The 22,515-nt window shown below is 40.7% G+C and overlaps 1 protein-coding gene across 2 annotated transcripts in view; it reads left to right on the top strand.

Moving 5' to 3' along the window:
- creb5b (cAMP responsive element binding protein 5b) overlaps positions 1-21,846 on the top strand; it is a 56,606-nt gene extending 34,760 nt beyond the window's left edge. For both annotated transcript variants that reach the window (XM_053493530.1, XM_053493531.1), the window contains exons 8-11: positions 12,552-12,866; positions 16,607-16,834; positions 17,915-18,023; positions 20,069-21,846. In XM_053493530.1, the coding sequence (XP_053349505.1) occupies positions 12,552-12,866; positions 16,607-16,834; positions 17,915-18,023; positions 20,069-20,193 (777 nt within the window). In that variant the 3' untranslated portion in view covers positions 20,194-21,846. The remainder of the gene's footprint in view (positions 1-12,551; positions 12,867-16,606; positions 16,835-17,914; positions 18,024-20,068) is intronic.
- The last annotated feature ends 669 nt before the right edge of the window (positions 21,847-22,515 follow it).

Raw genomic sequence — 22,515 nt, 5'->3', positions numbered from 1 at the left:
TTCTTTCCTAATGAGCGTAATTTCCGCTACGATCCCAGTTGGACGACGATTTGGGGTGCTATCGGATGACCCCCATGCTGATCAGAGCCATGTGTCCCCCACACCGTTGAGCCGAGGCTACAGAGCGCAGCACACTGATCCTGCCTTAATCTCATTATCCGGAGATGTTGACTTACTCTAAATGGGAAATATCCCCCCCCCCCCCCTACTGTAACCCTTGGCCACATGAGACAGACAGAGAAAGAGAGAGAATAGAGGGAAAGCGGGAGAGAGCAAATAAGATGTCAGAGAGGAATGTATAACATGGAAGGACAGATAAGGAAATTTCGAAGAGCAGGAAGAGAAGAGGTAATAAAAGGTGAGTAAAAGCTAGGAGTAAGTAGGTTAGTGTGTGTATGTGTGTGTGTTTGTGTGGCGTGTATCAGTGTTAGCTTTATACAGTGAGCCCAGATTGATGAGACTAAATTGATTTTTCGGTGGTTTAAGGATCTCAGGGCTGAATACTGCATAAGCTTCTTTCAACCTCCCCAAGGGTTCACTAATACAACCTCTCACACACACTTATACAAACACACACGCATGAATGCAATGCTGCAACATTTTTATGCGCACATCCATTGTCCTTTTTTCTCTTTTTACATATATTCACACACAGGCACAACACCATAAGCACAATGCCACTGGTATAGAAGCTGATGCAGGCAGAGTGTGACGTGTGTGTGTGTGTGTGTGCTCTGTTTGTGGGTCTGTGTGTGTGTGTGAGCCTGCATGAATGTTTTGTATTTAAAGAATCTGAATCCAGAGAGGAAATGCTGTACAGAGCACCCTATTCTGCTCCAAGCATGACATCACACACACACTAACACTCCTCTGTGGCTCAGGTTCGTATTAGTGTGTGTTCAGAGCCACACGTGAGACAACAGAACCTCACAGGAAGACGTGCGCACACATACATATTTGCACAAAGTTTTTCGCCAACATCCATCACAGACTCTGTCTGTGTGTGTGTGTGTGTGTGTATACAGTATATGCGACTATTGGATGTGTGTATGTGCAAGCACTTCTGGGTGTGATCCTGTCTTTTCCCCATGAACCCTTCTTAGTTTGAGTTGTTCGGAAAAATGAAAGCACTTGTGTCTCTGGGGAGAGGGAAGCCCAAACACAGTCTTATCAGTGGGAGGGAAAAGGTTGCATGCGTGCCAACTGTACAACCGCAGATCAAGTTTCAGCTCTTCTCCCCTCGACTTCTTTTCTAGCCCTTAATTAAGATTATCACCATATGTGTATTTGGGATATATAAGATTGTAGGGATTTGTAAAAGCCTGGCTTTTAAAAGTCAGTTTAAAACTCTGCGTTTGTGTAAAGCCTATAGCATACCTCCACAATCACTTTTATAGCCGCACTTATAACATGCCAATCCCCTGCTTTCTGGTTCCAAGCTAGGCAGGCTTCACATGATCTCTCTCGAATTTGTGGATTTAAAAGCGCAGGCTCTTACGCCTAGCCTTCCGTGAAGTTCCTCCCAAAGCAAAGACCTTGTTGGAATGCTAGCCTCGTTAGTAATGTGAGTGACGCCACACAGCAAAAGTGTGATTTGTTATCGAGGGGTAATTATCTATTGTTTACATTGTTACTAGGGACAATAAATTTGTCACTAAGAATCAAGCTAGGAGGTGGGCTTTTTTATGTGGTCAACAATGCTATGTGTTCATGCACCATTCCTCCACTGGGTCCAAGTGCTGGCACACGCTGCGCTGGGTGACATCATTCTTGGCTGGCTGTAAATGTACTCCTTTTTACTTGGAGTGGGGGAGAAAAAAAAAAAAGCGAACCTATCTTAAAGAAACGTTCACTGAGGGATACTGCATTCAAGATGATGTAAAAAGGTTTATGAGAGAACTGAGACTTTGGGATTTCTTAAACACACTAGGGCTGACATGAAACCTGTGCAGGTCTGTACGCTACTACAAAGTGTTTGTAGTTCATTAACACATCGTGTCATAATGAATTCTGGTGCAGAGGAATGATCCTTGTCAGGATGTACGAAATGTAATGTGATTTATCTATAGATTTCTGTGGGGGCTTTTTTTTTGTCAGTGCATAGTCGAACATGGAGCTGTGTTCAGCGCCTCAGCAGCACCTATGGCTGGAGGCCAGGCTGTGTGTGAGGCAGTATGTGCCGAGTGAGGGCTGGAATCTAGGTTTCGGGAGCAACATCTGTATGAATGGTGGCATTGTCAGAGAATGATGTCATTAGAGAGTGGCGATGAGCTCAGACGCAGCTGTAATGTGCAGATATGATCGACTGAATGCATACATTTAATATCAAAAGAAAACTATATCGTATGTGAATAGTACATACAATATATACGTAAATCCATGTAAGGCCCTGTGAGAGAGTTGTTGCAATAGAAATGATCATTAGAATGAAGGTGTAAATATGTAAATAAGTACGGATCTATACTGTTTCAAAATGTGACGTGTGAGAATCCGAACAGCACTTCGTAGCTCCTCTTTTTTGATGACGAGACAAGAACAGGCTCCTATCTTACTGTAGGTTCCTGGCTTTGCAGCTGGCTGTAAGTTTATTTATTGAGTGGACAGAGGATTGAGAGACTACCATGTGTTTGTCTTAGTGTAGCAGCTTGTTGTTTTAGCTGCAATAACACTGTTTTAGCTGCATGGGCATCCACGCTTCACAGCCTGTCAGTGTAGACAACCACCATAAAATCTAACTTGGTGGTGCTGTTTCAGTTGCAACCCATATATGTGCTTTAGATGTTGCATTTGTAATCTCCTCACTATTTACAGGACAGCTTTATCGTTCATGAGGGGTATTTCTGAGATTGATGAGTAAACACACACACACAAAAAAAGGCAGGTGGTTGCCAGATTGGGAAACACCATGCCTTGTGTTTCTCCAAATTTGACATAATTATTAAACCATTTATTCCAGGTTGCTCACACAGAGTGAAGGCTAACTCACTCACTATTCAGATCAGTACCAAATGTGACCTCGTTCGGCAGTCACAGGCCATCCACACCATTACACTTTTACTTGGTCTTTGAAGTCAGGTATTTTTCACTGACCTGTCATAGCAAACCTGGCAGCTTAAGGTACAATCAGCTTTGTTTTTACAGTAATGTGATCCAACTGATAGTCAACTGAGAGTTTCTTTTAAGCCCTTACTTGTAAGTGATATGGATGAACTGTGAAGCCTTGAACTTCTCTAATGTCATGCACTGCACTATCTACAGTGTAACGTGATGGATGTTTGTGTCCACAGCAAGAGCAGCCCTGATTACAGCTGCTTAGCCCTAGTTAGTCCAGGACGTCTGTGTGTTTATGCTTTTGTTAACTGAGCCTGATTAGGCCTCTCCTGCATTACCCAGCCTGCCACCCCGAGGCACAAGCAGTTTGAGAGAGAAAATTATTTTGTACAGCTTCAACTGAGAACATTATCCATTCTGCAAATAGTGAAGGAGAGCACTTTTACTAAAAGCATGCACAGTCCTACAAGTAAAAGCAAACATCCAATTTGGTATTGAGTAGAGTTGGATCAGTAAGGAAGACTTTTCAGTCTGTTTTCCCATTTGCCTTTTGACATTAATCAGTGGCTGCAGGGGCAGCTGGTATAAACTGGTTAGCAGGATTAAGCCCCTGTTTCTTTGAAAGACACAAAGACGTCAGTATAATGTTTCATTCCTGGCATTTAGCAGATATATCAGATTATTTTTTTGCTAACAAATATCTTAAGGTAGGTAAGTCTGGACCACCGGTGGTGGTAATAAAAAGCCAACAGTAATGTTATGAACAAGCAAGCCTGAGGCTGATCTCTTACCGTTGTAGAGTATAGATTCATGCTGCCCATTAGAAACCGTCACGTCAAGTGATTACACTGGATAAAACAGAAACTAGATTTTATCCACGTTTAAAAAAAAAAAAATAATAGAGACCATTGATACAGCTGCTTATTTGCCTTTAAGCCTGTGTCAAGTAGATTGCCCTATTTATTTATTATTATTATGCCATCATTGACACGTACAGTAGTGTTATAATGTACGAGCGTTAGTAGCCATCATTAGTGGGTAAAGAGTTTGTAGAACTAGTTAAAAGGTTAAAGCTTAAAATAAGCTCATCAGCATGAGACACATAACTTCCCTTCTACTCAATATTTTGATTTCATTTATGACGCAATGTTAAATTTCATAGTGTACATCCCATTTTTTGTAGTAAGCCATGCTGTGTTCACCATCTAATCCAGGGTTCAGTCCTTACTTTCTTTTACTTCTTCTGTACTAGTTGTCAGTTTTTCCTTTGTGGGGACACTCAATGCCACTTGGTCTAACTCACTCCAGAAATCTTCTTTCTACTTCACTTCTCATCCTACCTGTGGAGCGTATGCTCTGATGACATTTATCATTACCCCTTTCACTTCCAGTTTTACACTCATCACTCTATCAGACACTCTTCTCACTTCCACTACACCTTTGGCATTTTAGACGTACAACATTTCCCTTATTATGTACACTATAGTAAAGCAGTTTGAACCCACTTTCAATGGTCTTAGTCTTGATTCCCTTCGACTTGGCTTTAGCACAATATAGCTACTTTTCTAAGGACCATCATATCAGCTAGCTTTCTCCCTTTATCAGGTATAGTGTCATAATTCAACATTCAAAGTTCCTGTTTTAACCTCTTTTAACTAGTTGTCGTAGTGTCTGTCTCGTTTTTTGGAGTAAGCCATGTGCTGAAGTCCAGAACAATTATGGTGTGATAGAGGAAAAGATCGTAGGTCAGCATGTTCACTCTGAACCATTTAATTAATCCAATCTCTGGCCGTTTTCACTAGGGCTGATGCATTGAAACAAAACAAATCAAATTGCTTTCAATAATTGCACGTGGCACACATAGTCATGTCAGTAAGGCTTGTAGTAATACCAGATTTTGTGCCTCTCCCTCCATAAAAGCCTTCCCATAAGAAATCAGTTAAGTAGGTTCCAGCTCACAGCTGCTGGCAGAGCTCGGCTAAGTGGGGTGGTGTTTAGGGGGGAAGGCCTCATAAAATGAGATAATGGGGGTGTGGTGGAGAGTTTGGGCATGCGCATTAGAGTTCACCACAGCTGGTTGGAAAGAGACAGCCCTTGTGTCTGGTATGGAGGTTTAGGGGTGATGAGGAACCAGGTGGGTATCTAATACTCAAGAGCCCAAAGAGACCAGGAAATGGTGCCAGGAAATTTGGGGCTCAGATTTATGCAATAAGCAGTAAAGCACACATAAAGGCTGGTCTAGTCTCCTGAGGTCTACAGTGGTCTATGGCTGTGGTTCAAGCATTATGACTGTGCACTCTGTATGGTTCAATGCTTATTAACCTTTTTTTTTTGAGAGCAAAAGGCGATCAGTTTAAACATTAAAAAAAAAAAAGCTCTTAGCTATAATGTCAAATACACCATTCCCATGATTTTTTATTTTTAAAATAGTTCATGGAATTTGTTGAAAAATAATTGAAGAAAAGAGCAAAGATGAGGGAGAGAAACATACAGTACGTTCAGTAACAGGTGCTTACTGATAGCAGCAAGAGCTGTGAGCCTTGCATACAGTATATTCACCAACCTCTCTCTCTCTCTCTCTCTCTCTCTCTCTCTCTCTCTCTCTCTCACACACACACACACACACAGAAAAGAGCTCTTCTTCTACCTAGGCTCCGTTTTCCCTCTGATCTCATTTAGTCTGATTTATTTCTGAAGCATTGGGTGGGGTACTCTCTCTCTCTCTCATTCTCTCTCTCTCTCTCCCTCTCCCTCTCTCTCTCTCTCTCTCTCTCTCTCTCTTTTCACACTATTTTATTGATATGAAGTCATCCCTCCATATCGTGGAACCTGAGTCTGTTGGCAGGATGCACCCCAAAGCACTCAGTACAACATCACTCAAAATCTCGTGTCACAGTCGAAGTGACAATACATGTCATTAAAGTGTCATTATGTACCTGTAAGAGAGAGAACCAAGAAAAGAAACATGTCAGAGGTGAAGGATAATATAGTAGAATTTAGACACTAGTTGTAACTTTAGCCATCAAAAATGCATGTCCTTAAATTACTTTGTAAGAAAACCAACATTTTATGATGCTACATAAGAAGCCTAATCCATTTTGACAAAATATATTATTTGGAAAATAAATCACAGCTCGTGTTGAGTTGGATATGCTTTTCATTGCTTGCTTTTCTGGAGACTACTGTAGTTACTGTTGCTGTAGTTACTCTATTATGGTCTGTATTAGGATGGACACTTGCATTTTAACTGTTTAAGATGTACAGTACTATGCCAAATCTTGAGCCAAGTCTTTAGCCACCCCCCCCCTTCTTCATATTTTGCAGAATTTAATGTAATATGAAGAAATGAGGGGTGGCTAAAGACTTCTACACAGTAATGTATTAAAAGGCTGAAAAGACAAGACACTTTCAAAAATTGTCCATTTCTTTTACACTTCATTCATGCATTTACCATAATCAAATATGGTTTCTGGTAATATATTAAGTTGACCAAAACAAACCTTAAAAAAAAATCCAGTAACACCTGAAAGAAGATTTTTAATAAATTTTGACTTGGAAAACAAGCAAGTCTTGGTTTACTAGTACTGAGTATCATGTATCACGCATGTGCTTCTTGTCTTGACGCTGAGCATCACGTGATTACAACTGAGCCAACAGTTTTTCTTTTTCTTGTGCTGCCGAATTGTGGGTAATCGTCTCCCCTGCTGGGTCTTAGTGCACGTCCCTTACTGGTATAATCAACATCCGTGCACGCGTGTACTGTTTACTGTAACACTGTGACCATGTGTGTGCGCGTAAAACATACAGTGCACCCGTAGAGCATTCACACCACATCACTTTTTCCACATTTTGTTATGTCACAGCCTTATTCTAAATTAGATTGAATTATTTTTTTTTCCACCAATCAGGCCTATATGGTAGAGTTTGCCAAAAAGCACCCGAAGGACTCTCAAACCATGAGAAACAAACTTCTCTGGTCTGATGAGATTTTCTGGCCACTCTACCATACAGTATATGCCTGATTGGTGGATTGCTGCAGTGATGATTGTCCTTCTGGAAGGTTCTCCTCTCTCCACAGAGGACCTCTGGAGCTCTGACAGAGAGACCATTGGGTTCTTGGTCACCTCCCTGACTAAGGCCCTTCTCCCCTGATCGCTCAGTTTAGATGGCTGGCCAGCTCTAGGAAGAGTCCTGGTGGTTTTAATCCTCTTCCACTTACGGATGATGGAGGCCACTGTGCTCATTGGGACTTTTAAAGCAGCAGAAATACAGATTTGTGGAGGGCTACAGACAATTCCTTTGACTTCATGCTTGGTTTGTGCTCTGACATGAGCTGTCAACTGTGGGACCTTATATAGACAGGTGTGTGCCTTTTCAAATCATGTTCAATCAACTGAATTTATCACAAGTGGACTCCAATTAAGCTGTAAACGTAGAAAAAGTGATGCGCTGTGCGTACTCTCCGGGATGCACTGTATTTTATTTCATCTGTATGCGTGTGTGTACAGCGCGCATGTAAAGCAAAAGCAAGTCTCATTAGACAGGTTAAAAATCTATTTTCTCTCCCTGCTTAAGCCTCCTTTTTGTGTCTGTGTGCGCGCACGTTATTGGACACACTTGGCCCCAGGCACACACACACACACACACACACTTTTTCTCTACACAGAAACACTGCTCTGTTGCAATTCTTTTTAAAGGTAAAGTGCAGGTTAATTTGTTTTATTTTGACTTTACAGCACTGATTCCAACAATGTGTCGCTCAATCGAGTGTCATTAAAGAGATTTCTTGTATATTTTTCTGATAAAACAGTGTTTCCGTTGTGTGCGCGTGTGTGTGTATGAAAAGCTTCGAGAAAGGGTAATTGTGTAAGACAAGAAGGGGAAGAGGGGGAGCTTACTTTATTTTCACACACATACACATACACACACACACATACACAGCGCCTGCATGCACAAACAGAAACACTTATATGTCGGGATTTATTTTTACTAAGTAAAGTGCAGGTTAATTTGTTTTATTTTTACTTTATATTTTGTGTTAATTATTTGTATGTATTTATTTATTTTGGGCTGTGGAACAAATAATTTGAGTTTCCATCATTTCTTATAGAAAATAATAATAATAATTAATTTGGTTTATGAGTGTTTTGGAATACAAGCCCGCTTCCGGAATAAATTATGCTCGTAATCCAATAGTTCCACTGTATATTTTCACTGGCAAATTAAGATACAGAAAGGTAAACCCCTGAAAAAGTGCCTTTAACAAACCCTGACATGACCATGACCTTGTGTATTGTGTGCAAGTTTGAATATATATTGATAGTAGGGTGATATTACAGATTGTTTTTTGCTTCTACACGTCCAAGAGGGCCATGAGTTACCGCTTTCAAACAAACTTCGCAAGATGATTGATACACCATATACTTATATCTGAATAATTTTGATAATCGGTCAACTGTGATAAAGGGCAGAAATTATTAGAACTATGAAAGTAAAAACACTTTCAAAGTGTGAATGAGCATTATGAAAGCATTAATATGATCAAAATAATGATTGTGTCTGGGGAACATAAAATTATTCTCACATAGTCTAACTGTATGTCTGCAAGCGACGTAGTAGTAGTAAAGTTGATCTAGTAACAGTACACTGTCTGTAACTATGTGAGTCTATAAGATGTACACTACATCACAACGTAGGGTGAGTGAGACAGGGATAAGAACAAAGAAGAGCACGCAATTTACCCATGCCCTCACAGGCCTCCACCTGTAGCAAGATAATGAGTGTTTAGCCATGGCTCTGCCGTGACAGGGAGAGGCCGGACTGTCATTAGAGGCTCATGCAGCTGCTGCTTCAGGTCTGTGTGAGCAGCACAGTCAGCCTGTACTGTTCTAATGTCTGTTTACACCTCATTATCATGCCTGATGAGGCTTCTGCACACACTGCAGCCGTGCTGAGCAAGGCTTTTGGCTAACGTCATCGAGGGTTTGTACGGACGTAATGTGCACCGGATATATTAGACGTTGTCTAGGGAAGTTCAGTATTACTGGACAGACTTTCTTCTGCATCGTCTTTTGGCCTGTGCCTGTTCTTTGGTGAGAAAGTTTACTTTAAAAAAGTACAGATTTTTATGGGAATTTTTGTGTTTGAAATTTTTTTCAAGGAATTTTGTAGAGTTTTTTTTTTTTTTTTTTGCCAAATGGTTATTTGTTCAGTGTTTTGTGAATTTATGTGTGTATGTGGTTGAGGCAATGCTTACATGTAGGCAGAGGCCTTTTTTATTTTATGTTAAAATGTGAGAGTTTGGATAAATGTGATTGTGATTTAAAAGTGTATTTCAAAGGAATGTATGTATATATGGAAAACATGCAACATTTATTCTTGTGTGTACATATATGTTAAGTGTGTGCTTTGCATCGTAAGAGCAATATTTGGGGGTGGGTAGGGGGCCTGCAAGGAGCTAGAACGAATGGTGATTGCATTAGCATACTGATAGCACCCGCTTTCCCTTTGCCCCAGAAGTGATGGATAGATAGCTCTTCAGTGGAGAAAAAAGATAAACTCTACTACTCCCCCTCTCTTCTTCCTTTTCCTTCCTCCTTTCCCTCCTTCTGCTGGCTCACAGCCAAGATGAGAGTGACACTTCTGCTGATGCTAGCCTGATGCTTGTCAAGCCCGCCGAGCCCCAGACAGTGGCATTCCACTGCGTGGGAACTGCAACAACCCGACAAGAGTGGCTGAGGGAGATAGAGATAGGTGCACAGCTGCATTGCCACAACTGCTGTTAGCCTATCATGGAGTGATGGGTGGTCCGCTCAGTCAGATATGTTTTTGTGGCCTATGACCCCAATATGTCTGGCGGGTGGATGGATGAATGATGGTGCCTTAGTGTTGGTGGTTTGACACATTCTTCTTCCATCCGTCAGGGCTGGATATAGTAAGTTGCATCTAAACATGCATTAAATTAGACAATGAAGCATGTGGAATGGCTGGTGACACCAAGCCACTGAAAATAGTGCATTCAGTTTGGTTGGCTGGATTGTTTTCATTTTTCTGAAAAAGTCTATATGTATTTAAAATATCCTACATACCATGCATGTATATTGTGATTTCACTGGGATTCAACTGTATGCATTTGCTAAAATGGATATTTTCAAGATTCTGCTCTCCTAGCAAAAACGGAATAACCTTACAGAAATTGCGAACATGAGTTCTGTTTATTCCAGCTCAAAATCTTCAGCTCGCTATGAACAAACATCTCCAGGATATTTGACTCGGATATAAATAAATCTATAAAACCAGGCACATGGCAAACAAAGGGAAGCTAATTAAGTCACTGTTCAATCAAACTGTCATAGTTGTCTCTTTGGTGACCAAATAAACTAGCGTACACAATGTGTGTCAGAGCAACAGAAACAGAACATGAGTTAAACTGTGGTAAAGATCTACGCTTATCTATGATGTCTGCTGAGAATGTTATGCTAGTATTCCTTGTGGGCCCATTAGTTTAGTTCATCAGTCATTGATTTGAAAATACCCTGCCATGCTCAGTTGCTGGTGGTAGTTTGTGTGTGAGCTTGGGGAGATGTTAAGGAATGCAGCAGTAGTTGGTGGACTGCGTGGGGTGCAGTGTTTAGTTAGTGGGCAGTGTAAGGTGTGCAGTGTTTGAACGTTAGTCAGTCTTCTGGTAAAGCTGCTTTAGATGTTTTCAGATGTTTTTGTTGTAAGTGTAGCACTGTACAGCTATGTGGTTTGCATTGGTAGTCGCAACGGTGAACACTAAGTTCGGTGCCCGTATTATTGAGAACCTTGTCTGCTGTAAACTGCTGTAAAACATGGGTGTGTAGGTGTGTGTGCAGCTGGCGAAAGTACATGTGGAACCAGTGATGTGTCTGGCCACAGCACATTGCATGGGAATGGAAATAGCTCAGAGGGATTGGGTGGCTCTCCTTGGCTGGTACAGGAACAGTGAAATTCAGTACATGAAAAAATTACCAAATTGATCTGGATTTATTTTGGTAAATAGCAACCATGATTTGTTTAAAAACCCTAAAGCGAATATAAACTTGGATTCATTGCTGTTGATTCATATTTTCGTGAGTGGGGTAATGCTTTTTAACTCGAAAGTCTTAGACGAGCTGTGCTGTGGTGTTTTATGGGTAAAGCTGTCAACATCTGAGTTTGTCCACCCCGTAGTAGTGAGAGGAGTGACAGGGGGAGTGAGTGGGAGTGAGGAGGGGGAGGTAGGGGTAGATGGTTGAGAAAAACAGAGGAGTAGGGCGGAGGAGAGGTTGGATGAATGATGCCGTGTGCTGATCCTGGCCAGCTGGCCACGCTTCTTGGCAAGAGAAGAGACTGCTCCAGTCACTGGCTCTGACTGACAGCATCTGGAGTGGCCGAGTGACAGTTTCTGTAATATTGTCATTATACAGTACTTTATTATCAGCGTATACTACAGTCTTTCCTAAAAACTGTAAAAGCTGGATATTTCCTATGTTCCAATTGTGCCTAGATTCCTATTTCTCTCTTGCTTCTTGTTGACCATTAAGTCTGTTTCTTTATAAAAATGACTCCACCTGTGCAGCTCAAATGGAAATACTGTACATGCTGTAGACTCAACACACTCTAAAAATACGTTTACTTTCCAGCGCAAGTCTAAAAGGCAAAACGAATGCGTCCAGACATAGATGCAGTTTTTTTTTTTTAAAGCTTGCCTTCGTTTGCTGTCAGGCAGATCACACTACTGGCCACATTTTGGCAGCTTATGACTGGGTTTGTGGGTTTGTTAATAGTCTGGGTGGTTAAAGAGCTGCCCAGAAAAACAGCTCAGAGAGAGAGAGAGAGAGAGAGAGAGAGTGCAGGCAGGTAAACACACACTAAACACAGGCACTTTGACTGAGTGTTTCAAGGCATAAAGGTTTTCTGAGTAGGTCTGTGCAAAGCATTTAAGTCTCCCACACATCTAAAGCAGAAAGGAAGACAGAAGGGGAAGTTGTATAGTGTATAGGCCATATTGGCAGTATTGCTGTCATTGGTAGAGTTCATAGGAGGATATGAAAGTTGAGAGTGATGACAGATAGTGGAAGATTGTGTTTATGCACATCCTAGAGGAAGTGTAAATTGCAGTCTTGAGTGCGTGTATGAGTGTGGCTCGGCATATATATATGAACAAGGCACTCAAATGAAGAATTACAGCCATATTTCCTTGTGAGTTTTATGTGCATCTAAAAGGAAAGACAAGTTCTGTTTACTTGCCTCTTATGAATCATGGTTGCACCCTCTGGCAGCTGTGTAACTTGTTTTGGTCATACTTCATTAAAAAAGGCTTGTGTGTTATACCTCTGACCAAAGGTGCTTTTCATTAGAGTGAATCCTTCTTTATATTGTTTCCATGTAAATAGCAGGGAGCGCTATACATCACTAAATTCATTTATGTTCTAGCTTGCAGCGCTTCTTAAATGGCTGTTTTTTTTTTCTTTTTTTTTCTTTTTTTTTCTTTAAAGAGACTGAAAGCTGCTCTGGCTCACCATCCGGGTTCAATATCTAATGGCAACATGAATACGATGGGTCACATGATGGACATGATGTCGTCGCGGCAAGAACAGACCGGCCATCACCATTTGCATTCTCACCCTCACCAGCATATGCAGGGCCCACCCCATGGTTACCCACACCACGGCCATCACCATAGCCACACCCAGACAGGCCACCATCACCCGCAGGGTCACGGGCACCATAACTCTCATCCGGGCCACCTACACCCTGCACATGGACATCAGACGTCTCCTCACGCACCAATGCACCCCGCTGCTCCCCAGGTACTTCTATATTCTATATAATCTAAAAATATCACTGTCAGTATCCTTAGGTAGTGTTTAATAAAGACAAGCGTCATCAAGTGTCATTGATGTGAACATGAGCCCACATGATTTATATTGAGTTGAACTGTTCTAAATTACCTTTCTGTGTACCATATTGTTTGGTGATAAACAGCTCCATATCTTTGTATTTATTTGGATTTTATTCCTGTCCGACTCTTTCATGTCAGTCATTTTTACAGGCTGTGTCTGAAACATACTGTTGTTATTTACTATAAAAGGAGCTGCAAAAATAATCTTAGATAAATTATTTCCCCTAATGTGCCATTGATACAGAATCCATTATGTTCTGTGTGATCAGATGTTTCATGTTTTTTCTTTAGCATGGATACACATTAGAAGGGACTTTTTTCTATAACAACCAAACAGAAAATCAGTTTCAGAGGAGCAATGCTTCTGTATTCTCAGCACACATGCAAAGAAGTCAGGCCAAACATTCACAAACAAATAGGCTAAAGACATTTAAACTCATAACGTTACAAAGCACAGGTTATGTTTGCCGTACATTGCCGTACATTGACTTTACTGACATACTTTGGTACCTGATCTTTTTCACTGGTTCCTTTGTTGTTGTTTTGGGGCTCAGGTGAGACTCTGTGAAACTTAGATGAAAATTCATCCCTCATAACTGAACCACCACATTGACTGTATAGTATTTTCGTATTTGCATGCAAATGGTGACTTGATGGTACCATAAGCCCTCAGTTCATGGGAAATTGCTCGGAAATGGGATCCAGATATGTGGAAGTCAACACTTTTCCCTACATTTGGGCTGCATGGCAGAGATTTTCCAATAGTATCAAGAGCAAAAAGGCACTGGGTCTAAATACAGCCAATGATGTGTTCTCAATTAACTTCAAATTATGACCAATCAGACCAACTGTTGGTCAACCTGAAATGTCTGACTGTCATTACACCAAATTCTAGAATCTCAGGACTGTTAAAGAGGCTGCCAGTTTGGTGTATATAGTAAAAAATATTATATTAGATATAATGAATTACGTCTGAAAAAAATGTCTCTATTCAAATGATTCAGAATTCCTTCTGATGTGAGCAAACTAGATGCTCTAATTGGCTTCTCACACGTCTTGCTGTATGGTAAGATATTCATTAGGTTTTGAAAGCTGCAAATTATTTAAGGTGTGTGTTACAATAACTGTACGTATTTTATGGCCAAATATATAATATACTAATGATCAAGTGCAACTTGTCCAGTCAAGTCAAAACAATATTTTGTATACTTTTGTATTAAGATGTGGTACAGTATATGGTGTATGGAATACACATAAACAAAAAATGTGTACATTTTGAGGACCCTCTGATCTCAAAGAGGCGTTTAAAACAATACAGACTGTGTGTTGTTTTAAACCTTTTAGACCTTTCTCAACTAAAATGTATTATAGTGCATTGGCTCAAGCTATTTGATTCATTCCAGCACATCTGTGTTTTATTAAAGTCTAAACATTATTAAACATAAATATCTGTATGCATATGTTTGCAACCAGGAAGAAACGTCTGCGTCTTTTTGATAAGCAAAGCTAGTTAGTTATCTAAATAAAACAATTTAAAAATATATCTCAATAAAACAATATTAGATTACATTTCCAGCAGGACCTTTTTGAATTTTGTAGCTATCAGAGCTTCCTAAATATACAGCATGTGTTAATTTATTAGGATCCTATGCTGGTATATTCAGTCAGTAGCCAAGTTTGACAGCAGGCTAGCTAGGTACAATGAAACTGTCACAGTAATGTTACATAAACCAGAAACAGGGTAGTGAGTTAGCTAACATTATGATAAGTATTAATTAAACTATAACAGATACGTTTGGTAGCAAAAAATGCTAACATTATGAGAATTATTATTTGTGTTAACTATATTCCAGGGTTATTTGTAAAGCTGTCCAATAATTGGTTGATATATGAAGAGGATGGGAATCACTAATGAATAAATGCGCTGTTAACATGACTGTATACACATTACTGAATTATTATGGAGATCCTCCAAATATCACATATTCTATCTGTAGAGTAGGTCCAGCTTAGTACAGTTTAGTAGGTCCCCTCTTCTGCCACCAAAACAGTAATGACCAATGTGTTCTGTAACCCTGCTATTGGATCAGACTACAAGGATCCCCATGTGCATCACTGAGCCTTGGCCACCCATGACCCTGTCGCGGTTCACAGGTTTCCCTTCCTTGAACAACTTACAGTAGCTACAGTTACAATATCTCACTCCAATAACACCTGGAAGTGAGAGGGTATATTAGGCAGCAAGTGACCGCTTTGTCCCTGAAGTCGATCTGTTGGAATAAACAAGCGTAAGGATTTGAGAGACTTTGACAAGGGCCAAATTGTGATGGCTTAAAGACTGAGTCAGAGCAAATTCAAAACTGCAGCTCTTGTGGGAAATCCCCGGTCTGCAGCAGTGAGAACCGACCAAAAGTGATACCAGTGCGGCCAAGGCTCACTGATACACCTGGGGAGTAAGTGCTGGTCCATGTACTCTGATCCAATATGAGCTACTGAAAAGTGTCAGAACACACAGGTCATTGCTGTTTCGGTGGCACAAGGGGAGGCCTAATCAATATTGAGGGTGGTCATAATGTTGTGGCTGATCGGTGTGTACAAGTTGGAGTTGAACTAAAAACAGATGACAGGGTGTAAAATATTCTTTTTATGTCATAATTGAATATCATAAAGTGTTTCTTAGTGCTTACCTATAGATTGTATTACTGTTACTGTAGGTGTGATGATTTTGAATGTTTATAAGGAGAATGAAATTTAGGTTGAGTTTAAAAATGCAATAGAAGAATAACTAGTCTATCTAACCCCTAAAGCTCTTTCTTTAGAACGTGGACAGTCTATCAGAGCTGCCACTTTCAGATATCACTATAATTTGCATTATGGTCAGAAATGTATTGTATTTTTTTAGTAGAGCTTTGACTAGAATTGTAGATGTGTGTAGTATAAAAAACTCATTATAGGGGAAAAAAAGAAAAACATTCTTCTCTTTAAAAGAAAGAAGATGCAGCATAACATTTTATGGTAGGATCACTAATACATAATAAGAAAGTTATAAAAGTAAGTGTAATGGGATAAGAAATGAAAGAATTTCAGGTTTGTGACTTCATTGCCCAGCTCTTTATGGAATTTTCCAGCTCAGTCTGTCTTTTCGTGTTGCGGAAATTCTGCCTCCAGCGTATTATTAAGCCAAACAAGACAGCCTGTATCCACACCATTCATCAAAGCTGCTGCATTTTCCAACACCCTAATGCAACCTGCAGTGATCTGATGACTGCAAGAACCAGCCACAGCCAAGTCCACGTCAAAGAGCTTTTTTGTGGGCATGCTAAGCTGCTAGCAGACCTGTTTCACTGGACATCTAGAAGTATTAGTCTGAATGGACCTGGGCGGTGGAAAACTGGACTGTGGCACCACTTTATGAGGGCGGGGTAGCCTGTAAATCAGTGTGCTTCTCTCCCGACCACGGCCATCACAGGGCCAATTGGGCACGTGCACAGAACATGTGTTGTTTTAAAGGAACCTCCCAAAATGCTAGGCAGATTTTAGACAGGTGATTTTTTGACAAGTTCTGTAGAAGGACATGCAGTAGTGATGACTGATGGCTGATTATATGGTATTGGTTTCCCAAAAGACAGCCTTTACATTTTTTAACAGTTATCCCCGGCTGCACAGCAAATGCAGCCCACGCAGACGCTGCAGTCTGGACCACCCAGCGGGGGTCGGCGCCGGCGCGTGGTGGATGAGGACCCAGACGAGCGCCGGCGCAAGTTTCTAGAGAGGAACCGGGCGGCTGCTACACGCTGCAGGCAGAAGAGGAAAGTGTGGGTGATGTCTCTTGAGAAGAAAGCTGAGGAGCTCACCCAGACTAACATGCAACTGCAGGTATGGACTGTGTCCCAGTTTTCCCACATGCATCCTACTCTGTTTCCATTTCAAACCATTTCAGAGCTGATTCTGCTAAACGTATTCCATCAGGGTATCATATTTCACAACACATTAGGTCAGGTACAGTGGCCCATAAATGTGCTTAGAGTGACAGCTGATGCTACTGTATCCAGGGAGCAGATGGAGCTCAAATAGGCCTATGTGTGAAGGAGCAAAGGGCACATGCTGTCTAAATGAAACTATAAAAGGTCCAGTTGCTGGTGAGAGTGGGGGTTTTTGGAACTGAAAACCCGAAAACCACATCACAAAAGTTAGGAGATTTGCATGATAACTACAGTATATCAAAACCACAGTTTCTGTTAAACATTGCATATGGTCCCAGCTCAATTCCAAAGTATTAATCAGTTCAAAATATTCATATTAAACAATATGTTCTTTATTATATTGCTGTAAATAAATCTGTAAGTTAGAGTGACAGTGTAAGACTTCACAGTGTAACTGATTAAACTCTTTTTTTTTTTCTCCCTGCTTACTTGGTTCTCACACTGCTTGTCTGATTCTTATTAGCCAACAGACAATAAAAGACATGTTTAAGTAGTTTGTTCGCTTTCATCACACTGGCATTCTCCAAATAAGTGCATTGCCCAGGCTTGTTTTGGCTTCCTTCTCCTCATTAAACAAACAGGATATTCAAATTCTTTATTTAATAAGACCAGCCGCAGCCATGTGCTCGTTTGTAATGAGACTCGTAACCACAGATGAGCGAGTGTCTGCTGTGAAGTCTGTTAACCACACACTCAAGTTAATTTTTAAAATTGTTGATAATCATCATCATGGTTATGCATTACACCATAATAACACCTCTAGGTATGAAAGATTTCTTTTTTCATGGATATCTAAGCAGTGTGTCATTTTGACTGTAGACAAACCTGATAATAGATACTGACACATAGAAGGCACTCTTTAGTAGTTCATCAGGATATAAGTTTATAATCTCAGATTATTGCTAACATACCACCGAAGTATTTAACTCTTCTGGTGGATGAAATGTTTGAAGTGGCTGTTTGTTGTTGGCAGAATGAAGTGAGTATGCTGAAGAATGAGGTGACTCAGCTCAAGCAGCTCCTACTGACACACAAAGACTGTCCCATCACCGCCATGCAGAAGGAATCACAGGGTTACCTCAGTGAGTGTTACAAACATCTGCCCAGTGGTGGCACTACTGTATATAACGCATTCTCTTTTCAGTGTTCACACACATTATGGCACACACACATACACATTCTGGATAAGCAGTCACTGATAAGGGATTTTAATATGTGTGTATCATACTTCTCATTGTATCATAAAAAAAACACAACCAGTAAATGCTTATTTGATCATTTACACCTTTTAACTCTATGACATAAACTGAAAGGATTTTTTTTATATATACAGTATATAAATCCCAGCATTCTCGGCATGGGGGGGTGGATACTGGCTCTCATCACTTATTATAGTATTTCTGCTCATGCAGTTTTAATAGTTAAAAAAAAAATTAATTGAATTTAAATTAAATTTTTTTTTTAATTTTTTAATTTTTTATTTTAATAGTTAAAAATATTACTTTACTTTATTCCCCAATATATACTGTAAAGACACTCACTGGCCACTTTATTAGGTACACCTGTTTAACTGCTTGTTAACGCAAATATCTTATCAGCCAATCACATGGCAGCAGTTCAGTGCAGTTAGGCATGTAGACATGATCAAGACGAATTGCTAAAATTCAAACCTAGCATTGTTGATGATTTAAATGACTTTGAATGTGGCATGGTTGTTGGACAAATCAGACAGGTTGGTCTGAGTATTTCAGAAACTGCTGATCTATCATGATTTTCAAGCACAGCCATCTCTAGGGTTTACAGCGAGGAGACTGAAAAGAAGAAAATATCCAGTGAGTGGCAGTTCTCTGGGTTGATCACAGAGGTTAGAGGAGAGTCGTCCGACTGGTTTTGAGCTGACAGAAAGGCAATAATATCTCAAATAACATCTCATTACAAAATTTCAGGTATGCTGAGGAACATCTTCGAATGCAAAACGTGTTGAACCTTGCAGCAGGTGGGCTACAGCAGCAGAGGACCATACCGGGTATCACTCCTGTCAGCTAGGAAAAGGCAACTAAGGCTTCAATAGGAAAATGAGACAATACAAAAATTAGAAATATGTTAAAATATTTGAGTTTGATGAGTCTCCATTTCTGCTGTGAAATTGGGACGGTAGGGCCAGAATTTGGTGTGAACAACATGAACGTACGACTCCTGCCTTGTATCAGCAGCTCAGGCTGGTGGTGGTGTCATGGTGTGGGGGATTGTATCTTAGTCTTGTTGCTGACCACATCCATCCCTTTATGACCACAATGTACCTATCTTTTGATGGGTATTTCCAGCAGGAAAATGCACCATGTCACAGAGCTAAAACCATCTCAATGTGGTTTCTTGAACATGACGGAGAGTTCGCAGTGCTCAAGCGGCCTCCACAGTCACCAGACCTCAGTCCAATAAAGCACCAGGAGATTCGCATTCGACAAATCTGCAGCAACTGCGTGATTCTATCATGTCAGTATTGACCAAAATCTTCAAGAAATGTTTTTAGCACCTTGTTGAATCTATGCCATGAAGAATTAAGGACATCCAGTTATAGAAAGGTGTACGTAATGAAGTGGCCAGTGAGTGTATATTTGTAGCTGATGTGATCCTGACCTGAATGAGTGCTGAATGCATGAGACGTTAACTCACATTCAGGTTAATTAATGTGACCGTTACTTGTTTCTTAAAGATCCCAGAAGATTCATATTAGATCTGATCACAGATCAGTAAAAAACATCTTGCTTGATTTCTTTCTCCATTGTGATCCACACCACTATTCTCAACCAATGGCCAAAAAAAAAAAACTCTTATCTCCTGTATCTGTATCTGTTTAGAATACCACATCTGTTCAAATAATGTATTTGCCTTTTGTTTTTGGTTCCATCTCTACAACAGATGATATTCCATGTTAATACTGTCTTCTAGATTATTGCAATTTGAAGGAAGTCTGAATTTTGCTATCAATCACAGCCCAGCCAACTGTGACTGCACACACACGTGCGTGCACACACACACACGCACACACACACACACACACACACACACACACACACACACACACACACAAAAACACGCAAAGCTAATGTATTCCTCTGGTCCTCAGGTCCAGAAAGCAGTCCAGCAGGAAGTCCGACCCCTGTGACCCAGCAGCAGGTCATCCAGCACAACACCATCACCACGTCCAACACAGCCCCCAATCACTGCACAGACATCAACCCCATCCACTAGAGACACTCTTTCTCTGTCTTAGACGCTCGAACAGCTGCACCGTGAGCTCCGTGAACAAAGGCACACCTCTGGGCCTCTGTGTCAGTTCTTTCTTCCATATGTATTTGGTACATGTAAATCTCATGATTTTTTTTGTTTGTTTGTTTGTTTAGTAATTTGAACATAGTTTCAAAAGGAGGCTCATCAAAATGAATCCATTGCTGAACTTTTAAGCATGACCTGTTCACAGAAAGTCACCGTGATTTTACATATCAGGAGAGAGTTTGAGACTGTTGTGTTTTTGCGTGTTTTACTGATTTTTTTTATTCTTCTTTTTTTTTTTTTTTTTACTGATTTTACTGACTGTCCCTCGAATACTACTGCCTTCCCACGTATGCAGCATTCGAATTGCAGCCTTGATGTGTCCTTTCTCATTGCTCTGAACTGTAATGCCAAAAACAGCTGTTCCTTTTATATCTTTCTACCTACAAATGATTTAGGAGAATTAATTGTTCTGTCACACTTCCAGTCTCCTGTAAGGCGATGAACTAAGAAAACCTAATTGAGAATCCATTATGTATTGATGACAATAACGATGTTAAATGGAAGCAATATACATCAGTCTGACGTATGCTCAACAACTTAGCTGTCATTTATTTGCATTTTACCAGTTTTAATTCACATCCCCACATCAGCATTAAAGTAGCTGCTTAGCTGGTGCTCGCCTGTGCTGTTTTCAGCGGTGGCCATGAATTTTTAAATTAAGCTTGCAGTATATCAAGTAGTATTAGATTTGATTTCGAGTGTCTGCCTTGTTGACCATGCGTCAGAGTTATGGTGAGGCCCACTGTTTATGTGTGTGTATGTGTGTGCGCGCGTGAATCTCATTGGCCGCTCTAGCCATATGCCGAATCTCAGCACGGTGACACCCTGGAGACATCTCTGCTTACTAAAAACCTCTGGGCCATGTTACAAAGGCCTTCTGTAGAGAAAGAAAATAATGTAATCACCAGTAATCAGTGTTTGTTTAAACCTGCACGGCCATTGTTCTTTTGCATTAATATAAAGTTGAAATCTACCCTTTTTCGAGCATGGCCAGATGAGTCTGTCTCCTGGTTGCTCTATGATTATGCAGTATGCAATACGATCATACAGTCTAACAGACTCAACAGATGTTGATTAGATTGTCTGGATTGAAAGACGTCCAGATCGGGTGCTTCGGAAAGCTTTATGGGCAGCCCTGCCTCTCAAGGACCAAGCAAAGAATTAATAGAGGTCTACAGATTTTCCTACAGCAGATACGTCGGGGTCCGTAGGAGGTCAAATCTGCCGCTGCACTGGAGATCTTCATACTGATAGCAGCTTCTTATCATTCTAAGGACATTCCAATGTGAACCCTATTTTTGCCCTTTGTATCTTTGTACAAAAGACCTCTTTTACCTCAGGACTACATAATCCCAGACACGAAGCTGCCCACTGTAGCCACGAGAGGCTGAGCAGGCCTTGAACCCCTGATGAGGTTGCATTGATTAACTGTCTCCCTTTAACGTCGACTCATTACAGAGCGCTTTAGTTCATTTGTCTGCCTCTAAGAGAATGTAGCATTTTACTATTTCTAAACAGGTACCAATCTAAACTATGCTTTCCAACTCTCACAATGTGCCTCAACTATGTTGTGACAAGAATGTCAGTCATTATTAATATCATACAATTTTTTTGGTTTTGTTTTTCGTTTTGTGTTGAAGGTTTTGTGCTCTTTTGTAAAAGTTCAAAGCGATTGCTTGTTTGCATGGAGCTGTGTGTGGGGCATTCACTTTGGTGGACACTTGGGTAATCCTCTGGACGACGGAGGCCTGTGATGAGAGCACCTTGACTTTTTTTTACTTTTCCCAGGCATCCATGTTCAAGCCCAATGAAATTGTTTGCGCCGAAATGTTCCCCCTCCACAACAGGAGAGAAGGGTCATACTTCCAGCAGCTGACCTCTCAAGTATCCTGCAGCTCAATGTCAAGGACATTTTAGCCCTCTTAATTGGAACGTATTGATTTCCTTCACCTTCCTTCACCAAGCAGCACTGTGTCTGGAGCGGGAACGTGCTCAAGCACCTCCACTCTTAGAGGAGGATCCATGTAGCTGTCTATGCACTTTGACCTCTGCCAGTGTAGCAGAGTTTGAAATAGCCATATTGAAGACTCAGTGATTCTTCTGTTCCCACACCAGCGAGATGAAGCCCCTGTCGTCCCATGGAGACAGAGGCATCGCAGCCTTTTGTATCTCCCAAAAAAAAAAGAAAAAGAAAAAAAAAGGAGTCCCTTTTTTGGGCTTTCCTACTGGAATCCAAGG

Source organism: Clarias gariepinus, chromosome 4 (assembly GCF_024256425.1).
Source record: "Clarias gariepinus isolate MV-2021 ecotype Netherlands chromosome 4, CGAR_prim_01v2, whole genome shotgun sequence".
NCBI classification, from domain to species: domain Eukaryota; kingdom Metazoa; phylum Chordata; class Actinopteri; order Siluriformes; family Clariidae; genus Clarias; species Clarias gariepinus.
The sequence above is the reverse complement of the archived record's forward strand: the minus strand, read 5'-3'. Positions and strand labels throughout refer to the sequence as shown.